We start from the raw sequence: 24,270 nt of genomic DNA, 5'->3' as shown, positions 1-24,270 counted from the left end.
TGTCTTCTTCTTGTCATTTACATTAGGGTGCAGAATGAGCATCTTTTTTATCCCTTGGCGAATCATCATATTCCTAAGTTTGGATCCATTTCCAATATTTTATCCAATGTCTACACTTATTTGTTATGAATATCTTCAAGAGTTCCTTTAATGTGTCGTTTTTAATGATGTCACACATTCTCTTGGACATCATAACCACGTTCCTCATTTAAGTCAAGAAGTTTGCCTTTACTAAGTAGTTCTAGCTGCACAGCTAGAGTTTTCAATAGCCGCAGGGTCAACATTTCCACAATCAGCTATTTCTTCCCTTTATATTCTAATCAAATTTCAATTCCAGGTCTATCACTTTTCATTTCTTTGCTGCTGTTGGCTAATTCCCTCTTTCAATTATTCAATTCTGTCAAGTAGTTCATGTGGGTTTATCACTAGGAGAAAAAGAAGCAACACAACTACACACTTTGCATAAACTGAACAGATTTGCAGGGAACTATCACCAACAGACTTTTAAAGAAGTGACATGACTGGTCATGATGCACATCGGTTATTTATGCAGCTATTTGTACACTTAAAAGCTAGCAGCGAAGTTTGTACAGTCACCCTTGAACAACATAGTTTGGGTTTGAATTGCGTGGGTTTATTTATACGTGGATTTTGTTCAGTAAGTATATTGAAAATTGTTTCAGAGATTGGCAACAATTTGAAAAAAACTCAAATCATGTAATCCAGAAGTACCAAAAAATTAAGAAAAAGGTATACCATGAATGCATAAAATATATGTAGATACTGGCCTATTTTATCATGTACTACCATAAATATACACAAACCTATTACAGAAAGCTAACCAATCAAAACTTATGCACACAAACACAGGCCATACATGGTGCCATTCGCAGTCAAGGGAAATATAAACAAATATAAAGATGGAGTTTAAATCATAATCAAGCATAAAATTAATTGTAGTACACACTGTACTACTGTAATAATTTTGTAGCCATCTCCTATTGCTATTGCAGCATGCTCAAGTGTTGTGAATATCCACTTAAAATGCCATATGATGCATCTGCATGCGATGCTAATCATCTCCACCTGAGCAGTTCACATCCAGTAAATTGCATGACAGTGAAAAGTGATCATTTGTAGTTCTCATACATTTTCATCATGTTTAGTACAACACTCAAAACATTGAATAACACCATGAAGTTCATATGAAGTGCCACTAGTGATGCTGGAAGTAGTACCAAGAAGTAGAGAAAAGTCATGACATTGTAAGAAAAAGCTGAACTGCCTGATATGTACTGTGAATTGAAATCTGCAGCTGTGGTTGCAGGCGTGAGCCACCATGCCCACCCTTCTGTTGCACTTTTATTTTAGACAGAGTTTTGCTCTTGTTGCCTAGGCTGGAGTGCAGTGGCACGATCTCAGCTCACTGCAACCTCCGCCTCCCGGGTTCAAGTGATGTCGATTACAGGATGGCCTCCTGGTTTTTTTTTTTTTTTTTTTTTTTTTAAGTAGGGGGTTTCTCCATTTGGGGGTTCACGCCATTCTCCTGCCTCAGCCTCTCCAAGTAGCTGGGACTACAGGCGCCCGCCACCACGCCCGGCTAATTTTTTGTATTTTTAGTAGAGACGGGGTTTCACCGTGGTCTCGATCTCCTGACCTCGTGATCCGCCCGCCTCGGCCTCCCAAAGTGCTGGGATTACAAGCGTGAGCCACCGCGCCCGGCCCTCTGCTGCACTTTTTAATGGCATTTGGGAACCCTTCTCTTGGTCAGCAGAAGCTGCTTCCCCTGTTATCTTGACATTTTTAAAGCCACATCTCCCTTAAATTATCAAACCACCCCTTGCTGGCATTAAATTCTCCAACTCTAGATCTTTCACCTCCCTTTTGCTTTAAATTGTCATATAATTACTTTGCTTTTTCTCGAATCTTACTAGTCTATAGATATGCCTTTCTTATAGCAGCCCTGCACCCACATAAAAGCTGCATTTTCAACACGAGATAAAATTATTTTCGTAAAAAGTGCAGGGTTTTCATGCTTGCTGCTATAGCAGCTACAGCTTCATGAATTTTCTTTTTTTACAGTGGTCTGCTGAATTCATTTATCAGGAGTTCGAAACCAGTCTGGCCAACATGGCAAAACCCTGTCTCTACTAAAAATACTAAATTTAGCTGGGTGTGGTGGCGAGCACTTGTAATCCCAGCTACTGGAGAGGCTGAGACACGAGAATCGATTGAACCCAGGAGGCAGAGGTTGCAGTGAGCCGAGATGGCACCACTGCACTCCAGACTGGGCAACAGAGCAAGACTCTGTCTCTAAATACATACATATATATACACATATACATACATACATCTACATCTACTCTAATTTATTTTAGCTCACAGCCCTAATGACAAATCCTTAATTTCATGGCTAACATAAAGTATTAGTAATGAAAAAATACATTAGAAACACACTGTATGATGGGTTAAAATATTCACATTTTCTCCATTAGCAAAACTATAAACAAGTATATAAATAAGCCCCCGGCTAAAAACAAGGTCCTCAAACTTCTGAATGGTCATCCTTATAAAAAAAAAAAATGTCACTAAGACTAACTTGAGATGTTTAATAAGTTTTATTTCAAAATTAAATGTAAAAAGAACTGATGCTCAAAACCTTGCTTTAAAAAATTGTAAAAAGGAATCAACAACTTTTTTTTTTTTTTCCTCCGTCTCTCATGTCTCTTAAAAGAACTCTAAAAATAAAAAAAAGATGGCCAGGTACGGTGGTCACGCCTGCAATCCCAGCACTTTGGAAGGCGGAGGTGGGTGGATCACCTGAGGTCAGGAGTTCGAGACCAGTCTGACCAACACGGCAAAACCCTACTAATAGTACAAAATTAGCCAGGCATGGTGGCACGTGCCTGTAATCCCAGCTACTCAGGAGGCAGAGGCAGGAGAATTGCCTGAACCTGGGAGGCAAAGGTTGCAGGGAACCGAGGTCACGCCATTGCACTCCAGCCTGGGCAACAAGAGCGAAACTCTAAAAAAAAAGTGCAGCAGAAGGCCGGGCAGGATGGCTCAACGTGTAATCTCAGCACTTTGGGAGGCTGAGGCCGGGGGATTACTTGAGGTCAGGGGTTCAAGACCAGACCTACTAAAAAAATAATAATAATAAATAATAATAATAATAATAATAATACAAAAATTAGCCAGGCACGGTGGCCTGGGTGACAGAGCAAGACTCCATCTCAAAATTTTTTTTAAATAAAAAATTTAAAAAGATACCTGTCAATTAATTTATAGAGTAAATTTCTAAGATATCAAAAGTGCTCTCTGCACACAAAAGGGCAAACTGGGGAAACTGAGGCAGACAGGAAATATGTCCAAGGTCGCATGGTTGTAAAACCTGACTTTGTCCCAGCTGTTTCCAGTCAACTATGCTACATCTAGTAACAAAGGAGATAAAACTTAAGAGAACTCAATACTACTGTACCATCTGCAATGAAATAAAATCTGTCATCCCCTGATGTTCTCTCCTAACTGAGCTGGGAATAAAATAAGTTCCTCTGGAGTTTAAAACAAAGACAATGGGCAATTATAAAGTAAACAAAAAAAACCCCCACAATTCTTTATTAGGAGAAGACAAGATCAAGAAGTTTTTGAAGCATCAAATATCATGAGTAAATTCCCCTGAAAGCAACCAAACTATAAAGTTACAGGGAAAGGATAGGCTTGGAAAATATTTAGGTGATGGATACAAAGAACAACAGGCTTGTTTGTTTTAACCTGAGCCTGTTACATTGCTCCTTTAAAACAAAGAATGCTATGAAGTAATGTTAATGAATATAACTACTTTTCTCCCAAAACACCACTTGGTGTAGATGAAATAAGGTATTGGAACTGGGTCTAAATCCAGCTTCGATATTTGGTGGCTGTGTTACTTTGGGTTGTTTTATCTCTAGCTGTTTTCTTTTCTGTAAAATGAGTACATACCTTACTCGGTTGTTTTGAAAATTAAATGAAATAATATATACAAAGCTCGACAAATACTTCTGTGCCCCCTTCTACTTTTCCATCTACTTTTTCCAGTTTTTAAACCTATTTAGAACATGTCATTATCCACACACCAGCTGCTTCTTACCTTTTTAGAAATAAAGTCATGATAGCAGGTTTCCTAAAGGACAGAGGAAATGTTAGCTTTTAATTTTAAATGTTGAAGCTGTAAAGGATGAGGGGAGCTTCCTTCACTCCACTGTCTATAATGCAGAAAGTAGTAATAGTTTCTTTTGTGCTAATAGCTACAACCAAAGCTTGCTGTGCCTTAAGTTTTTCCAACTGCTTTTTTTTTTATTTTTATTTTTAGCAGTTTTTTTGTTTTGTTGTGTTTCATTTTGTTTTAAAGAAGTTCTCATGTCAAGCTGGGATTCCTTCCAGTTCTCAGGAATTGGGCATCTTCCTCATCTATCCCATTTACAGCGTCACATCCCAAAATTCTACAGTATACTACGACAAGAAAGGTTCCCAACCACAACGTAATGGCTCAGAACTCCAGCTATGGAACCATCTCTACTGCCTCTAAAAGTCCTCACGGAACCTCAATAAGTAGGGCAAAGTTATATCTCCTTCCCCAAAATAATACTAAGGATACTTTTAAATAGCTTCTTCACCAGAACCTTTCTACCTTTAAGGTCCAGAAAAAAGAATTTTTGCCAGCCCAGTAGAGAAACACGGCTTATCTTCGAAAAATTATACAATCTACCCCCACCCAGGTATCTTTATTAATGGAAATGATTTTCATTTCCACTTTAAATAGCAGCTATATACCAATCTGTACTGCACAGTGAGAATGGAGATCACAATGTGTTTATGTCCTAGGGAAGGGATGGGATGGTAAACACTACAACCAACACATACCAAAATATCGACAGAGCTTAATCATAAGGTGGTACAGCCTGATGGGTGATTGTTTATTGTTTATTTTTACTTTCTATAATGAATATACTTTCATATAAAAAAAGTTTTTAAATGATAAAAATGTTAATAGGTTTAGTTCGTGTGTATGATAATAAAACTCAGGCTTCAAATTTTCTTTTTTCTGAAGTATAAAAATCCCGTGGCTGCTAGTTCATGCAAAAATGAAAAAGTAAAACTTGCACATACTACAAAATCTTTCTGTAAAAGCTTATAAAGTCAGCTAACTAGATGGGTTTTATCCAAAATAAGAGTAAGCCAAGTGGTAAAATAAATGGGTATCTGTAGCCCCAATCTCATTTTTAAAATTTTCTGTAGAGTTGCTGCAGGGAAGAAGATTCAATGGTTACATGGACCTTAGGTAGGCATTTCTTAAACAGAACATTTTACAAGAGCATATTGTTTGTTATCAACTGCCAAATCCAAAAGAGAAAAGAGATTTTAAAGACATCCACCTGAATATGCTTTTGCAAACCAGCAAAAACAGCCCTGCGCTAAAATGACAAAAGCTTCCAGGAGAAGAGTTAGACGCCATCAACTATCTTAAACATGTTCAAATTACTCATTCCAGGATCAGTTTCATGAGCATACTTGAATTCCAACTCTCCCTTCTACTGATTTCCCACATAACCGTGCTCAAGTAACTTTGCTCTCTTTATCTCAAAATGATTTTAACTGTCTAAAACCTTTTATTTCTTCTCAGATACATACTACTCCTTTTTTTTTTGTTTTGAGCCAGTCTCACTCAGTCGCCCAGGCTGGAGTGCTGTGGCGCAATCTCCGCTCACTGCAAGCTCCACCTCCCGGGTTCACACCATTCTCCTGTCTTAGCCTGCCCAGTAGCTGGGACTACAGGCGCCCGCCACTGCGCCTGGCTAATTTTTTGTATTTTTAGTAGAGACGGGGTTTCACTGTGGTCTCGATCTCCTGCTCTCGTGATCCGCCTGCCTTGGCCTCCCAAAGTGCTGGGATTACAGGTGTGAGCCACCGCACCCAGCCGATATATACTTCTTAACAATAGGAGTCTTCAGTCTTCAAAGTAAAAAACTAGCATTATAACTATTTCTTAATACCATACTCCTTTGAAAATGTGAAAAGTGAATAAAACTCTTGACATAACAGTATTAAAGAGAAGTCTTTAGTTTGCTGGTATAAAATAATGTTCTTAAATCATATTACTCTCTAGAGGATAGTGTTCAGCCATTAAAAATTACGTTGTAGAAGAATACTTAATATTACAGAAAGATGTTCAGGATCCATTAAATGAAAAAAAGCAAATGACATAATCAAACCCAACGTATCTCTACCCACGTAAGCATATTCATAGAAGACAAACTGGAAAGCGTTTAGGACAAAAATGTTAACCATTAGTTTCATCTCTAGGTTACAAAATTATGTTGTTTTTTTTTATTTTTGCTCTTACTATCAAAACACATGTTCACTGCAGAAAATTAACGCTCATTTTAAAATAGTTTTTAATTCTACCCAGGGAGCAGAACTAGAGGAAGAAAAAAAAAAGAGAGAGAAAGTAACCAACATCACAGGCAAGCCTATAATAAAACTGCCCTGTACTTAACAGCTTGGCATCTTTTTACACAGTGTTTTAGAGAGTAAGAAATATCCAGCCCTGGATTTGAATGAATACCCAAAACTTCCCTACCATGAGATTCCTAACTCTTGAAAGTTACTTTTTGGTGCTTTAGCTCCAAAACCTACTGATAAACCTACTTTATACCAAATTCGCTTAAATATGTCTGATTGGATTAAGAGATCTCACCAACAAGTGATAGCTTTTTGCTTTTTTCTGTTTTTCTTTTTCTTTTTTGAGACAGAGTCTTGCTCTGTCACCCAGGCTGGAGTGCCGTGGTGCAATCTCGGCTCACTGCAATCTCCGCCTCCTGAGTTCAAGCAATTCTCCTGCCTCAGCCTCCAGAGTAGCTGGGATTACAGGTGTGTGCCACCATGCCCAGCTAATTTTTGTATTTTTAGCAGACGGGGTTTCACCATGTTGGTCAGACTGGTCTCAAACTCCTGACCTCATGACCCGCCCACCTCGGCCTCCCAAAGTGCTGGGATTACAGGCATGAGCTACTGTGCCTGGCCAGCTTTTTTTTTTTTTTTTTTTCCTGAGAGTCTCGCTCCTTCACCTAGGGTGGTGTGCAGTGGTGCAATCTTGGCTTATTGCAACCTTCACCTCCCGAGTTCAAGTGATCCTCCCGCCTCAGCCACTTGAGTAGATGGGGCTACAGGTGACTGCTACCACATCTGGCTAATTTTTATATTTTCAGTAGAGACAGGGTTTCACCATGTTGGTCAGGCTGGTCTCGAACTCCTGACCTCAGGTGATCTACCTGCCTCAGCCTCCCAAAGTGCTGGAATTACAGGCATGGGCCACCACGCCCAGCCTGGTAACTATTTTCATCTGTTATTCCACCAACTTTCATTTTACAACATAATAAAATAACAGGACGAAAACTTCACAAAATCATCTCCTAACTTCAAGATAATCCAAAGTTAATATGTTTCCTACCCCACCCCATCCCCATGTCCCACCACTCCCACCCAGCCAAATTTTAATTCATTTTCTGTGATCTCGTAATGTTTTCCACACTTGTCAATGAAGAAAATTGGCAATATCGATGTAAAGAATAATAGACTTCATAACACAGCCCTTATAAGAAGGAATCAAATGGTAGTATATATTTGGCATAACCCACGTGCCCTATGACATGAGGATGATCCTGAATAAAACATTTTAATCTTCTCAATCAAGCCTTCCATTTATCAAGGAGGGATATTTGGTAAAAACGGACCCCTGGATGATATCCCTGTAAGTACAGATAAACTGAAAATAACTCAAAGAATCCCTGACAGATGCCTTAAGAGAACTTTCTGGGATGCAGTTTTTTTTTTTTGTTTTTTTTAAATCCACACAACTGTTTATCTTTTGAAAGAAAAGAGGCCAGGCCCGGTGGCTCATGCCTGTAATCCCAGCGCTCTGGGAGGCCAAGGCAGGCGGATCACCTGAGGTCAGGAGTTCAAGACCAGCCTGGCCAACATGCCAAAACCCTGTCTCTACTAAAAATACAAAATTAGCCAGGCATGGTGGTGGGTGCTGGCAATCCCAGCTACTTGGGGGGCTGAGGCAGAAGAATCACTTGAATCCAGGAGGCGGAGGCTGCAGTGAGCCGAGATTGCACCACTGCACTTCAGCCTGGGCGACAGAGCAAAACTCTGTCTTAAAAAAAAAAAAAAAAAAAAAAGTCAATCCAGGAAATAAACATTTAATATGAAGTTATTTAAATACTATAAACCCATCTGAATCAGAGCAAGCCTAGAAAACCTCTTAACTTCCCCCTCTTCCCCATCCCCTGAGGGTAAGGAAAGAAGCTTTGAAATTTCTTTTTCCAGTTGACAGACAGAATGGATTTAAAAAAAAGAAGTTAAAATAAAGTAACACACATATTCATGTTCTCATTTTCCTTACTAATTCAAGTGTGCCCTGCTGCTATTCAGAAACACTCCAAAGAGAGGCACTTACTTCCTGATTACACATTCAAATAAATGCATAACATGCATTTCAACTTGGAATCACTTTCTTAAGAAATTAACTAGTAGAAATCATGTTACTGCAACATCATGGTTGAAGTCATGCCAAAACCAAAATTTTAATACCTAAAATAACTTCCTTAGCTACACTGACTGTACAAATATATTAAGGCAGTAATATTACCCACTGTAACTCATAAATATTATTATCCTGGTTAGTGTTATTTATTTTTGTGAGCTTAACAAGACAGACTTTTTAATAAAAGGGAAAAAAATGAACCACTTCAAAATGACATTAGAATTTAATAACTTCACTCTTCTTTCCTCAATTCCAAGCTGGCTACAGCAGAACACAAGTCTCTGCAAAGCAGCATATGCTCACACAAGGGTAGTGATCCAGAAGCAGACAGCATCCTTGACACATCCCAAGTCAAAAAAAATATAGCCTCCGCCCTAAAGACTTATAGTTTAAGTCAGGCAGACAACTTTAAGACATAAAATTCCCAGATGACAACCAGCTAATGATTTTTCAGAATTTATATTTTGCTTTTCCTGCTCAAGTTAAATGAAGAGCAAGAAAAAATGGATTAAATGGTAAGACTGAATGGGGTCAATAACAATTTTTAAATTAATTACAGTCTTCAGGAACATCTGAAAGGTAGGAATTGGGAGTGGGAGCACTTCTAACAACATACCAAGCCACAATGGGACCACATGAAAAGAGACATCCACAAAAATAAGAGGAGAAAACAGGATGAAAATTCTACTAAGACAACAAGGGGAAAAGGCAAGATAACAAATGAGAAGCCAGAACTCATAGGAAGAATATGAGAAAAAAATCAGCTGATTTCTTGCTAGTTTTAATAAAGTTATTGTACTAATCTGAAAAGCTAATTAACTTTAATCTTTTTCAAAATGTTGAATGTTTCCCAGCTACCGCTCTTCCAGAGCATCATTAACACTTTTTGAAATCCATACTCAACATTCCAAAGTAGGAACACTTGTCATTTTTCTCCTGTGAAAAATTAAAGAGCCCATATGTGAGATCAAGCTCATGATCTCAACCCGATTAAAACCACACTAACCAGATCAGATTAAAATGCGATCTCTCTCATACACACCCACACAACGCTCTTCAAAGCTATGTTTTCAGTCTTCACATCATGAACCCGGCAAACCCAGATTCCATTCTGCCTCCTATCTACGTCTCAAACTTTACTTAAAACAGTCACTGATACTTGTTTTGTCCTAACTACATCTGTCTTTTAACATCTATCTTCCAGGCTGCCTATAGTAGATGTGGGTACATCAGTCTGAAGCTGTCAACATCCGCACTGGACAGGAGACCAATTTTCGCCTCCTTCAATCTTAACTCTAGTCAGTTGCCAGGGAGAAAATCATGCCTCAAGAGCCTTACAGCTTGTGCTCAATAACCTTTTGTCAGGGATGAAATACATTATTTTTCTGAAAATTGCCTTGCCAAGATTCACAGTGAACTATGTATATATACACATACACATACGTGTGTATATATTTTTTTCTCCCTATATACAAATTATTCAAGCTGTACCAAGGAAGATGGCATCTATGTCCTTAGCTTCACTACACAGCTATACACAATTACTGAGATAAATAAAAGAATGTCTCTCCATTAACATCAATTAAGAACTCTCATTTTCCATCCTTTCTTTATAACAATGCCCTAAGAGACCCTCAGTTTTATATGACTGGGTAATTACATGCTTTAAAGATTTTTTAAAAGCTGAGAATGAGTGCAGCACATCAACACAGCACATGTATACATATGTAACAAACCTGCATGCTGTGCACATGTACCCTAGAACTTAAAGTATAATAAAAATTAAAAAAAAAAAAAAAAAATTTAAAACAACAGTAATTGCCTCTCTTAAAAAAAAAAAAAAAAAAAAAAAAGCCGAGAAAACAAGTACCATTAGAGTATGCTCACAAATCAACTATAGGTACTAAGATTACCCAGATGCTTGCAAACTCACAGATTTTAACTATTGTGTTAGCAGACAATAAATATTCCAATATTCCTTTCTTGTTCTAAAACTAACAAGACTTTTTCTTTTTTTTTTTTTTTTTTTTTGAGATGGAGTCTCGCTCTGTCTCCAGACTGGAGCACAGTGGTGCAATCTCAGCTCACTGCAACCTCCACCTCCCGGGCTCAAGCAATTCCCCTGCCTCAGCCTCCCAAGTAGCTGGCACTACAGGCACGTGCCACCATGCCTGGCTAATTTTTTGTATTTTAGTAGAGATGGGGTTTCACCATGTTGGCCAGGAGGGTCTTGATCTCCTGACCTCGTGATCTGCCTGCCTCGGCCTCCCAAAGTGCTGGGATTACAGACATGAGCCACCGCACCCGGCCGACATTTTTTACATAAAAGATGATTTATGTAATGATTGAGATTTAGTATTGAACAACAATGACTGCTTTCAGTAAGTTGAGATCTCCTACTCAAGGAAAATGCATTCACAGTATCAAAGTTTGCCTGAAATGGAATGACCTGAAAGCCAAAACCTAAAGGAAACATTTCAAAGAAATCTTAAGACAAATCTGTCTAAACATAAATAGATATGAAAGGAGAAAAAACTGTAAGCCAAACATTAAGATGTCTGCTTTTTATTTATAGACAGGAATATTTAGTAAAAGAACTTACTCTATCTTCACCTTCTGGCCATCTGGGGGACAAAGGATGTATAGTTGTCACTATAAAATGTTTTTTCAGCATTGAAGAAGAGGCTGCAGTGAATTACCCAGAGGTTTTCATGGTGTTTGCCATGAGAATAACAACACATACATGAGAGGTGACTGGCTGTGGTTAGTGGTATGATCGTCACAAAATGAAGGTCAAACCAAATGGCAGGCAGTAAGTCACTAGACTTAGCTACAATCAATCCTTGCTCTGTTCAGCAGCACTCAATCACCTTTTCCCACACTACCATAATCTTGTCCTACCATTAAAACCAAAATTACAGACACATACAATCATTTCTTGATTTTCTATTCCAAGGTAATTTAACCTCTGCTATGCCATCAGATTAGTAAAGAGAAATCTAAAACATCAGCATCTCCAGCCCAATGAGCCATGTCTCAATTTTTGAAACCTTGGTGGAATTCCAATTAAAAAGAAAAATAACAGGGCTTCAACAAATCAACGGAGAAAGAAGCACTAATGTTTATCGATACTTATCACTGCCCTAGGAACTCACACAAACACCATGTTTCAGATGTATTAATAAACATTAATGTGTGGTTAATAAACACAAAATAAGGTTCGACATCCATTACAAGCAAATAATGCAAACATTTTAAAAGGCAGCATTTTACACCTGTAAGAACACAGGTTCTTAACAGCATACACTGCCTCAACACCATCCTAAATGACTCAAGTCACAGGAAAATAAATTACTACAATTTTTCACATACCAGGTCCCTTACTTTTAACAACTGAAAAGATCAGCTACTTGCACAGGCCCTGCTGGCAGTTAACAATGCATGACAATCAGCCAATTCTCTCTTTCCATCAATTCTGTTATAGCAGTCCCTTCCTGCACAGCTCCATTTCACTCCCCACTACTATGGTCATCTCCAGACTCTAGGTCCTGCCTCTGGGCTGTCTACCAATCACTTTAACCCTTCCTGCACACAGCTAACACTAATCTCCCTGCAAAAACTCCACTTTTCCTCATATTTTGTATTGCCCAGATGGTGGAACTTCTTAAAACAGGAAGAAAATTAAAGAGACAAAGTTCAGTTTCTAAGGGAAAAAAAAGCTTTTAAAATAAACACAAACCAATACTGGAAAGAGCTCCTCCTTGAGGTAGTAAGTGAGTCCTGTGTCACTTGATATATTCAAGCATATGGGACCTGAACCATGTAATGCCACATGGCATTCCAAGCCATCCTCTAAATACGCTCCAAACTAGATTAAACCTCTCCTGCAGCCGGGTGTGGTGGCTCATGCCTATAATCCTAACACTTCGGGAGGCCAAGGTGGGTGAATCACGAGGTCACTAGTTTGAGACCAGCCTGGCCAATATGGTGAAACCCCATCTCTACTAAAAATACAAAAATTAGCCGGGTGTGGTGGCACACGCCTGTAGTCCCAGCTACTCGGGAGGCTGAGGCAGGAGAATCACCTGAACCCAGGAGGCGAAGGTTGCAGTGAGCTGAGATACCACCACTGCACTCCAGCCTGGATGACAGAGCAAGACTCCATCTCAAAAAACAAAACAAAACAAAACAAAAACCTCTCCTGCCAGCAGTGCTCAACATGACTAGCACCCACCTCCAGCCAGGGACCTCACTGTTCCTCATGCCCATCTTGCACAGTCTATTTTTCTTACCTGGATGAGTTTCCTCCTGCTCCCTTTTTCTACCTTTCAAGATCCAGTGCAAGCTCAAACACCTTTACTAAACTTTCCCAATCCCATGCTTATCCTCCCATTCCTCTGCCACTCATGCTATTAATTATTTTTCATATTCATGTATCATTATAAGCTGTAGGGGGGAAAAAAAAACAGGAAAAACAGCCTCCTATGTGCTAGAATATCACCTCCTGCTCAGGGACCACACACTATCAACCAGCCCATTCCTCACTCACATTTCCCTGACACAAGCTTCTTCCCAGGAAATCTACTGTTGCTCAGGGCATGAATCATCTATTTAGCCCCTTTACTGAGCAAAATATGATTAGAAGCAGTGCAGGAACACAAAAAGGTGGATTTCATTTTCTTTGGGTCTTCTCCCCCTTCACCGACCCAGAAATGCCCATGGGCTATAGGGAAGAAGCCACAGAAGTAGCAGTTAAGACTCTGATCCTGGCCTTTGAGATCCAAGTATAAATTGTGGCTAATGGATTATAAAACACTGTTCTAGTAAGAAGCTGTTCATCACTCCACTTCAAATTTAACATTAATGGGCCTCTGTTCATAATGTCTGTCCTTTTTCAAAGAAGCTTCATTTAGGTCTTCTCATCTCTGTCCCCTGAAAGTCCCCTATCCGGCTTAAGAGCCTTCTTTTTCTGGTCAGAGCCCTATTCAAGGATTCATAAAATACATTTATGTACCACAAGGCAGCTGCTACTCTTTATCTACTGTTAAAATGTACATGTATGGGGAATGTCTGCTAATGGGTATGAGGTTTCTTTTGGGGGGTGATAAAAATGTTCTGGAATTAGATCATGGTGATAGCTGTACAACTCTGAATACCCTAAAAAACACTGCATTATACACTTTAAATGGGTGATTTTTATGGTATGTGAAATTATATCTCAATTTTTTAAAAAAACCACAAGATTCTCCACCCCTACCTATTTACATTTGGCACTGGAAAGGAAAACACACTTTAAATTTTGAGAAAAGAGCATTTTCTCTTACTGTACTTCTTGGAGAATAATCAATTATCTTACTCAAACATTTAAGTGCCTATCACGGGCCAGGTGCTATCTTAGATACAAAGAGAATGGTCACCAGACCAGCACAGAACCTGCACTGCTGGAGCGTGGAGAGGAAAAGGCAACCAATTTAAATTACCACTGTGATAAGCACTAAGACGAAAAAGTACAAAGGTAAGACTGATCTAATCAGGATGGGGGGGGGGATATGGGAGGTAAACAGGATCCTAAAATAAGAGCACATCTAAGAGACATATGTACACCTCCACCTACATAAGGTACCTACTCAAAAACTAAGCAGATTAGTAGTACAATTAAACTTCTAGATCACAGAGATTTGGAAGCCATGCAATTGGTGACTGGCTCCTATCCACCACATATGGCTCACCTGACCATTTCATTAGCCTTGAAGTCAAATGATCCTAAGTTTTTATGTACATGAATTTTTTTTAACATCACTTAGAGCACTATGGTGAAACTTTAGTATACTCACAAATGTGCATATTCATTATTCATGTAATCAGGGTCTAACACAAAAAGAAAGTTACACATCAAAAACTGTGTACATTCCAATTTCTGGTTATTATGATTGCACGGGAAGCAATGGACATGTACAAACCCAAAGATACAGAAGGTCTAATTTTTGGCTCTAAAGTGCAATAAATAAACACATAAATAACTACCTTTTTGAAGACAGTAAGCTCATATCTTTAACAGCCTGGGAAAACCCTAGATCAGGGTTAGCAAACTACGGCCTGTAATTTTTCTAAATTTTATTAGAACAGAGCCATGCCCCCGTGCCCATTTCTTTTTATCTTGTCTATAGCTGCTTCCCAATACAACAGCAGAGCTGAATATTAATCGTTTCAACAGAGACCTGTTTTTTTTTTTTTGGAGACGGAGTCTCGCTCTGTCGCCCAGGCTGGAGTGCAGTGGCACGGTCTCGGCTCACTGCCAGCTCCGCCTCCTGGGTTCACGCCATTCTCCTGCGTCAGCCTCTTGAGTAGCTGGGTCTACAGGCGCCCACCACCAAGCCCGGCTAATTTTTTGTATTTTTAGTAGAGACGGGGTTTCACTGTGTTAGCCAGGGTAGTTTTAATCTCCTGACCTCGTGATCCGCCCACCTGGGCCTCCCAAAGTGCTGGGATTACAGGCGTGAGCTACCTCGCCCAGCCCAGAGCCCTTATGATCAGAAAAGCCAAAAATACTTACTACCTGGCCTTCTGGAAGAAATTTGCCAACCCCCATCCTAAACAACGTCAACACTGATTCAGAACAAAGACATCTTAAAAATCCTTCAAACATTAAGTGTTTCAGTGGATGGTGTTATTTTTATCTATCAGAAAAATTCAGAACAGTTAGGTCAGGGTTTCACGTAAATGCTCAGGACCACTGAAGCCAGGGCAGGGCAAAGTGTTTGTATAAATTTTCTTTTGCTGCCTAAGAAATTCCAAGTGGTGGCAGCTTAAAACAATTATTAACTCCCAGAGTTTTCTATGGGTCAGGGATTTGGGGTTGGTCAGGACTGATGTTGTCTGAAACTTGACTAGAGGTGGAGGATCTGCTTCCTAGGTGGTTCACTCACATGCCTGACAAATGTGTGCTGACTGATGGCTGAAGACTTCAGTTCTTCTCCATAGAACCTCCTGAGTGCACTCATGACATAGCAGCCAGCTTCCCCCGCAGAGAATAATCCATGAGAAAAAGTGGAGTGGATACGGCCCCATTTTTATAACTTTGCTCCCAAAGTAAATAGTACGACTTCTACCACATTCTAGTCATTGTAGAAATTACTAAATTCAGGGCCAGGCACGGTGGCTCATGCCTGTAATCCCAGCACTTTGGGAGGCCAAGGCGGGCAGATCACGAGGTCAGGAGATCGAGACCATCCTGGCTAAAATGGTGAAACACCGTCTCTACTAAAAATACAAAAAAATTAGCCGGGCGTGGTGGTGGGCGGCTGTAGTCCCAGCTACTCCGGAGGCTGAGGCAGGAGAATGGCGTGAACCCGGGAGGCAGAGCTTGCAGTGAGCCAAGATTGCACCACTGCACTCCAGCCTGGGCGACAGAGCGAGACTCCGTCTCAAAAAAAAAAAAAAAAAAAAAAAAAAAATTACTACGTTCAACCCATGTTCAAGGGTTAGGCTCTATTTTTTTTAAGGGAGGGGTGTCCAAAGAATCTGCAGACCTATTAACACCACTACAGGGTTTCAAACGGTGAGTAAATGGCTTCAACGACATACGCAACAAGTCTCAGTTGATTAAGCAATCTGTGCTTCATATTTTTGTAATGCGTATTTTGTTCTATTTATGACAGAAAAGAGATCTTATCGCCATTTGTTAAGATTCTCCAAAGAAAAAAGTAAGCCAAGAGAAAAAAGTAAGGCATTTCAGCTTTTCATATCTGATGCAATAATGATGATGGGAGGAAGTTATATTTTGGTTTTGGCTCTTTTTTTCCAAAGAGAAGGCAAATTATGGTGGACAGGTCATGATAATAAATAATTGCAAAACTGGACTAGGACAGAAAGGTCCTTATGATTCAGAACCACATAAAAGATTATCATATACAAACAAAAATAACAAGAGAAATTCAGATATGCATTCAAAATTGTGGGGGTTTTGGGGAGCAAGGAATGTATATTATACCATGATTGCTACATATTTGCATTGGAGAAACTTCTGAAATAAGAAACATATAAAGTCAAATTTAAAATTACCTACAACAATTAAATGCACTTTGAAAATAAATGTGGCCAGGCGCAGTGGCTCACGCCTGTAATCCCAACACTTCGGGAGGCCAAGGCGAGCAGATCACTTGAGGTCAGGAGCTCGAGACGAGCCTGCCAACAGGGCGAATATACTATACTAAAAATACAAAAATTAGCTGGGTGTGGTGGCATATGCCTGTAATCCCAGCTACTTGGGAAGCTGAGGCAGGAGAATCGCTTGAACCCAGGAGGTGGAGTTTGTAGTGAGCCAGGATCGCACCACTGCATCCCAGCCTGGGTGACAGAGCAAGACTCCAACTCAAAAAAAGAAAGAAAAGAAAAGAAACGTCAGTCACTAGACCCAGCAAACACTTGCCCAAACTCGTCTGTTAATATAATTGTGAGTTTCGTTATAGAAGACAAGAAGGGCTGGGGAGGAGAATGTACCACAGAATACAATTAAGTAATAGCCTGATTTCCTCAACAGCAAGCTGAAAAACTGTCCTGAACTGGACTATTAAACTACTTTAAAATAAATTCATTCAAAACCCACTGTACTGGGTTGAATAGCATCACCCAAAAATTCATGTCCACCTGGAACCTGTGAATGTAACTTTATTTGGAAACAGGGTCTTTGCATATGATATCAAGTTATGATGAGGTTACACTGGATTAAGGTGGGCCCTAATTCAATGCTTGATGTCCTTATAAGAAGAGGGAAATTTGGACACAGAGACGCAAAAAAAGAAAAGTATACGATAACAAAGGCAGAGACTGGAGTAATGTGTCTACAAGCCAAGGAATGCTAAGGATTGCTGGCAACCAGAAGAAGCTAGCAAAGAGGCATGCACAGATTCTTCCTAAGTCCCAACAAGGAATCAAGCCTGCCAACACCTTAATTTCAGATTTCTGGCCTTCAGAATGATGAGAGAATAAATTTCTATTATTCTAAGCCACCAAGCTTGTAATAATTTATGTTATAGAAGCCGTAGGAAACTAACATACCTGCCTAATTAGTACTGTGGAATTCTAATAATTTCATCATTTTCAGTATTAGGAATATCTTCAGCCTGAAAACTGAAAAAAATATTTACCACTTAGGGTTATTTGTTCACAAATTAGAAAACAATTGGAGATGTCATCTCCACCTAAGGCACTGCCCATTTTTGGGTACTGCCACAGGGATGAATCTGACATAAGACTCTGGACTACGCAATCTACCATCAGGCACGGAAAATCTATGAAGTTCTCCCAAGGGCTAGTAAAGCACCTGTAAATAGCAGGGCTCCATTTACCTTAGCTGATATCCAATAACCAAAAAAACCTACATCACTGTTGAAATTCTCCGACTGGAAAAGAAACCTAACACACAACTACAGATTTCAAGGCCGGGCGCTGTGGCTCATGCCTGCAATCCCAGCACTTTGGTAGGCCGAGGCAGGCAGATTGTTTGAGCTTGGGAGTTTGAGACCAGCCTGTGGGCAACTACTGAAACCCCATCTCTACTAAAAATGAAAACTGCAGGTTTCAAGAAGTTTATCTTCCATATTTAAAGTCTTCCTTCCACATTTGTAACATAATAAGGACAATCTTTCTAGCATTAATTATTGCTAAACTGTGGATTACCATTTTACTTTTTATCAATTCTGAGTTTCCCAAAACATGATTCCTTTATGCCCAGATTTATTTATGTCAAGCTCCAACCAGTGCAAATATGCATGGCTGATTTAACATACTATTCTGACACAATAGGACAATTTCTAGAGTATTTTCAGAGTAGGTAGATATTTTTCCATTTTATCACACCCATCTCTTCAGCATGAACTAAAAAGAAGTATTACATAGGATGAAAAGTAAACTTCTGTCCCATTTGTTTCCTATCAAATTGTGTTATAACATTTCTAAGACTTAACTATTATTTGAAATACCCAAGAGAAGTAGATTCAGATTCTCCAGATGTCCCTCTGCAAGCATCTCTCATGATTAAAATGAGCCAGTCCAACTTAATACATCTCCAATAACTAAGTAAGTTACTGAGCAACTGGCAAGCTTAAGAATGAGAATTAAAATATGAGCCAATCCAACTTAACACATCTCCAATAACTAAGTAAGTTACTGAGCAATTGGCAAGCATAAGAATGAGAATACTGACCACAAAAAAAATCTTAAAACACTGATTTTCTAGAAAGGCCTGTCTCTCTTTACCTAAAAAGCAGTAATGACCTACCTTGTTTTCGAACATCTTCTACAGCAGCCACAAGCTCCTCCTTGAGAAACTGGCTCTCCTTCGCAATTTTATCCCCCTTCTCCAAGAAATTCTCAGTTGCTTGTTCAACAGATGCAGCCAAAACATGGGCCTTCTTAGAACGACCTCTCTTCTTATTAGAGGGCCCCTTACTATTGGTGTTTACCAGGGTTGTAACCTAAAAGTTTCATTTTTAACATTAAACTGGAGTCAATTAAAATGACTAATATCTTTAAAGACAGCAAGATTAAGTTATTCTTTAAAAAAACCACGAGATTCCACTGAGCATTAACATACAATTCCCCATATTTAAGATATACAGCAATGATGCTATATTTAATTTCCAAAATAATTCAGCTTTCTCAATGTGTATAGAATTATTTAACACATTTTAATTTCTCAAATATGATCATTAGGTTTTTAGTTTGATTTTACAAATTAAAAAATGATTAGAGACAAGTTAGATGTCTCTACTATATGTCACCAAGATATTCCAGAAAGAGGTTAACAATGAACTTAGCTTTATCTGGAGATCACACTGCCACTGTTTTCAAACTTTGCAAAACGTTTTAAGGTAATTTGCTTCTGAAGTCTTTTCACAGTTTATTCACACAAATCTCAGCAATTAATTAGTAAAGGCCCCTAATAAAGGAATGATTGCCCAAAGAAGCCTACAGTGATGATGCTTTATGTCCTAGAACATTATCATCATTAATTCACATAATACCAGATGATCTGTAGGTTAAAGATGATTAAGATATGTTATAGTGTAAATTTGCCAAACAAGACTCATTTTCTCTCTCTCTCTCTGAATCTCTCACATACAAACAATAGACACACTATTGCAAAACACTAAAGTACACAGCTAGTTGCTAACAGTTTATGAACTACCCTAACACTGTGACATTTGTAACATAATATACCAAACCTAAACCCTCAAGTTGAATTACCTGCTAATTAATCCCACACAGTGAAAGGTGTGTTAAGCAGAGTGCGAGACCTTAACAATCAAGGATCCAGATCCCACCTTTCTTGGGTTTCCCCTCTAAAGAAAGGTGAAGTATCTGCAAAGCACAAACATTTGCAAAGTTGCACCACATACCACGGACCCCAGTTACTAGCAATAAGACTGAAGAAAACGACAGCAGCAGCGTTCTCAAGGGTTAACTAAACCCATGCATCAATATTTAAATCATCTAAGAACTGTCACCTAAACTCAAGTACTGGAATTAAGGCTTTGAACTAAATAACCTTGCTCTTATGGTTGTTACCCAGGTCTGTGCTATAGAACCATGTTTCAATGTATTTGTGTTTTCAGATTCTTACCTGTGTAACAAGAGGCTCCAACAGTCTCTCAACTGCCAGAGTCCTGATCTCTAGACTTTTGGGATCCCACTTGAAGTTTATGTTGCCTGCGTGGACAGCAGTCATTTCTAAATAAGAAACAAAAAGTCAGTCAGGCTAACATCAAACCCAAACATGAAATATGTAACAAATCTTCTCTTACTTTGAGACTTTTGCATCAGGAAAGCTATATTCACTACAGATGAAAAAACTCTAACTAGCCTGCACATGAAGACCCAGTAAACCTTACAACCTCTTAATATTTAATGATTTCAGGCTTACAAATAGTAGGGGTACTACAAGAGGGCATTCCCAAACACACAGAACGTTTCCCTTTGGGCCTCTCTAGTGCCAAGACTTCCTACCTCAGTTCCTACTCACTTTATCTGCCCCACCTTTAGAAACAAGATGAAAAGCTACAGTGAATGAAAGCTACTTTTTTTTTTTTTTTTTTTTGAGACAGAGTCTCGCTCTTTCACCCAGGCTGGAGGGCAGTGGCGCGATCTCAGCTCACTGTAAACTCCGCCTCCTGGGTTCACGCCATTCTCTGGCCTCAGCCTCCCAAGTGGCTGTGACTACAGGCGCCCGCCATCAAGCCCTTGTTTTGCATTTTTAGTAGAGATGGGGTTTCACCATGTTAGCCAGGATAGGATGGTCTTGGTCTCCTGACCTCATGATCCACCTGCCTCGGCCTCCCAAAGTGCTGGGATTATAGGTGTGAGCCACCGCGCCCAGCCGAAAGCTACTTTCAAAGACACTGCTTCAAAAACGAATACAGAAGATCCCGATTTTTCCTACTCCACAACATTTATGGTATAGTAGTATCTAAAAGGTATGCCTCACTTCATTTTTTGATGGATTCCTAGAGAAGGACTTGTCTTATTCTATTAAAACATGATGTTTAAATCGGCTGCCCTCTGCACTCACAGCTATTATCACTCATACCCAGAAGAAATTTCAAATCACACTTAGTCAAGTATCACTGTATCAGTGTCAAGGGAAACTTCTGTCAGACAGCGGCTTTAAGAATAGGGAGAAAACATCAACGAAAATAACAAGCAGTTAGTCTTTTCTTCTAAAAGTAGTGCCTTCAATTATTAAAGAAAAAAAGAAAAGGCATGAAGTTGAGGTAAACGCTAATATAAACTTTCTAGACAACAAACTGCTAGTAGACATTTAAAAGCTTAAAGGCTGCGCGTGGTAGCTCACTCCTGTAATCCCAGCACTTTGGGAAGCCAAGGCGGGCAGATCGCTTGAGGTCGGGAGTCCGACAACAGCCTGACCAACACGGATAAACCCTGCCTCTACTAAAAATACAAAATTAGCCAGCCTGGTGGTGCACGCCTGTAATCCCAGCTACTCGGGAGGCTGAGGCAGGAGAACCGCTTGAACCCGGGAGGCAGAGGCTGCAGTGAGCCGAGATCGCGCCATTGCACTCCAGCCTGGGCAACAAGAAAAAAACTCCACCTCAAAAAATAATAATAATAATAAAAATTTTTAAAATAAAATCTTGGCCGGGCGCAGTGGCTCACGCCTGTAATCCCAACACTTTGGGAGGCTGAGGCGGGCGGATCATGAGGTCAGGAGATTGAGACCATCCTGCCTAACACGGTGAAACCCTGTCTCTACTAAAAATACAAAAAAAAATTAGCCAGGCGCGGTGGCGGGCGCCTGTAGTCCCAGCTACTCGGGAGGCTGAGGCAGGAGAATGGCGTGAACCCAAGAGGCAGAGCTTGCAGTGAGCATAGATAGTGCCACTGCAGTCCAGCCTGAGCGAAAGAGCAAGACTCCGTCTCAAAAAAATAAAAAATAAAATAAATAAATAAAATAAAATCTTTAAAAAGTGCATTCGTATGACCCAGAAAATCTACTGCTAAAATCTTATTCTAAAGTTAAGGAACATGTGAAAACTTGGATACAATGATGTTCACAACACCACTTTATATAAACATTAAAAGTTATAAATTACCTAAATTTCAAACAACAGATCACTCAATAAAATATGTAACAATGACACAATGGGCTACAATGCTACTCTTAAAAACAATGTTGGCAAATTAAAAAACAAAACCACCAGCCCGGCCAACATAGTGAAACCCCGTCTCTATTAAAACTACAAAAATTAGTCCAGTGTGGTGGCACACACCCGTAATCCCAGCTACTAAGGAGGCTGAGGCAGGAAAACCACTTGAACCTGGGAGGTGGAGGTTGCAGTGAGCCAAGATCGCACCACTGCTCTCCAGCCTGGGCAATAGAGCAAGCTTTTGTCTCAAAAAAAACAAAAACAAAAAACCAGTGTTATCAGTGCCCAAGTATTTATTTCTATTAAATACCATGTGCATGGTGGTTCATGCCTATGATACCAGCACTTTGGGAGGCCAAGGCAGGAGGATCACTTAAGCCCAGGAGTTTGAAACCAGCCTGGGCCACATAGAGAGACCCCATCTCCACTTATTTTCTTTTAAAAAAGGGACCATTTCCCATTAATAGAAACCAAGGTTCCAGGTCTGAAGCACTGTATTGTGCGGAAAGGGGACAAGACTAACACGATCATATCAAAAGACACAGGAAGCAAGGGCTCCCACCAGCCAAATTTAGGACAACTATCAAAGAGAATAATGACTATAACTGTCTATAACTAATTAAATAAATATCTTTAAGACCATAGGGATCCTCAAAAGAAAGGGTATGGGGAGGGAATTTCTTTACCATGAATCTAGAATAGAATTAGAAAATGAACATCTTGCAACCCCCACTGGTAATAACTGATCCAGCCAAGGATTAGCAATGAATGTCAAAACCACTGAGTGAAAACTGGCCGGGCGTGGTGGTTCATGCTTGTAATCCCAGCACTTAGGGAGGCCAAGGTGGGTGGATCACCTGAGGTCAGGAGTTCGAGACCAGCCTGGCCAATGTGGTGAAACCCTATCTCTACTAAAAATACAAAAATTAGCCAGGCGTGGTGGGGGGTGCCTGTGATCTCAGCTACTCAGGAGGCTGAGCCAGGAGAATCACTGGAACCTCGGAGGCAGAGGTTGCTATGAGCCGAGATCATGCCACTGCACACCAGCCTAGGCAACAGAGAAAGATTCCATCCCCCCCCAAAAAAAAAAACATAACTTTGAACTAGATCCCTCATAAAAGACTACCAACCACTGCCTTCTTCAGAGAGCTTTAGTGGAGATTAGATAAAACAAAGTATGATCCATTGAATAATGCGTGAGTCCATGCTAATATGAATAAAGAAGGAAAAGTTCTTCCAAACAATAGGAAACAAACTAATAAATGTAGAAAGAATAATGTATTTAGAAAAATCAGCATTCAGGAACCATAATATTAATTGCTTCAGGCAAGAATCAAAGAATGCTAACCAAGTAGATTAGCATTCAGTTTCTCAGTAGTGTGATCTAGGGTCATAGTAACTCCCAAAAGATTATTTATTTATGACAAATGGGGGAAATAGTAACTTCACAGTCCAGAAACCTGAGATGCCACCTTAACCAAGTAATCAAAATTAACATCCCTAATAAGGGCACAAACCCACACCATGTACCTCCTAACACGATGCGCTGAGAAGAATACAACATCACCTCTGTGTTATTTCACCTGAAAATTACATAACCTCAACTAGTCATGAGGAAACATCAAATTCAAAGGGTGAGACGGTCTACAAAATAACTGGCTGTAGTCTTGAAAAATGTCAAAGCAGCCGGGCACCGTGGCTCACGTCTGTAATCCCAGCACTTTGGGAGGCCGAGGCGGGAGGATCACAACTTCAGGAGATCAAAACCATCCTGGCGAACACTGTGAAACCACGTCTCTACTAAAAATACAAAAAAATTAGCCGGGCATGGTGGCAGTCGCCTGTAGTCCCAGCTACTCGGGAGGCTGAAGCAGGAGAATGGCATGAACCTGTGGGGGGCAGAACTTGCAGTGAGCGCAGATGGTGCCACTGCACTCCAGCCTGGGCCACAGAGCAAGACTCTGTTTAAAAAAAAAAAAAAATAGATTAAGAAACATTTCCAGAGGCCGGGCACGGTGGCTC

At 39.8% G+C, this 24,270-nt stretch overlaps 1 protein-coding gene across 2 annotated transcripts in view; it reads right to left on the bottom strand.

Annotated features, from left to right (window-relative positions):
- CTNNA1 (catenin alpha 1) overlaps positions 1 to 24,270 on the bottom strand; it is a 185,612-nt gene that overhangs the window by 138,151 nt on the left and 23,191 nt on the right. For both annotated transcript variants that reach the window (XM_032158017.2, XM_032158019.2), the window contains exons 2-3: positions 20,208 to 20,314; positions 18,864 to 19,059 (exon numbers count right to left, since the gene is read on the bottom strand). In XM_032158017.2, the coding sequence (XP_032013908.1) occupies positions 18,864 to 19,059; positions 20,208 to 20,312 (301 nt within the window). In that variant the 5' untranslated portion in view covers positions 20,313 to 20,314. The remainder of the gene's footprint in view (positions 1 to 18,863; positions 19,060 to 20,207; positions 20,315 to 24,270) is intronic.

The sequence above is a fragment of the Hylobates moloch genome, unplaced genomic scaffold (assembly GCF_009828535.3).
Source record: "Hylobates moloch isolate HMO894 unplaced genomic scaffold, HMol_V3 SCAFFOLD_6, whole genome shotgun sequence".
In the NCBI taxonomy this organism is placed as follows: domain Eukaryota; kingdom Metazoa; phylum Chordata; class Mammalia; order Primates; family Hylobatidae; genus Hylobates; species Hylobates moloch.
The sequence above is the reverse complement of the archived record's forward strand: the minus strand, read 5'-3'. Positions and strand labels throughout refer to the sequence as shown.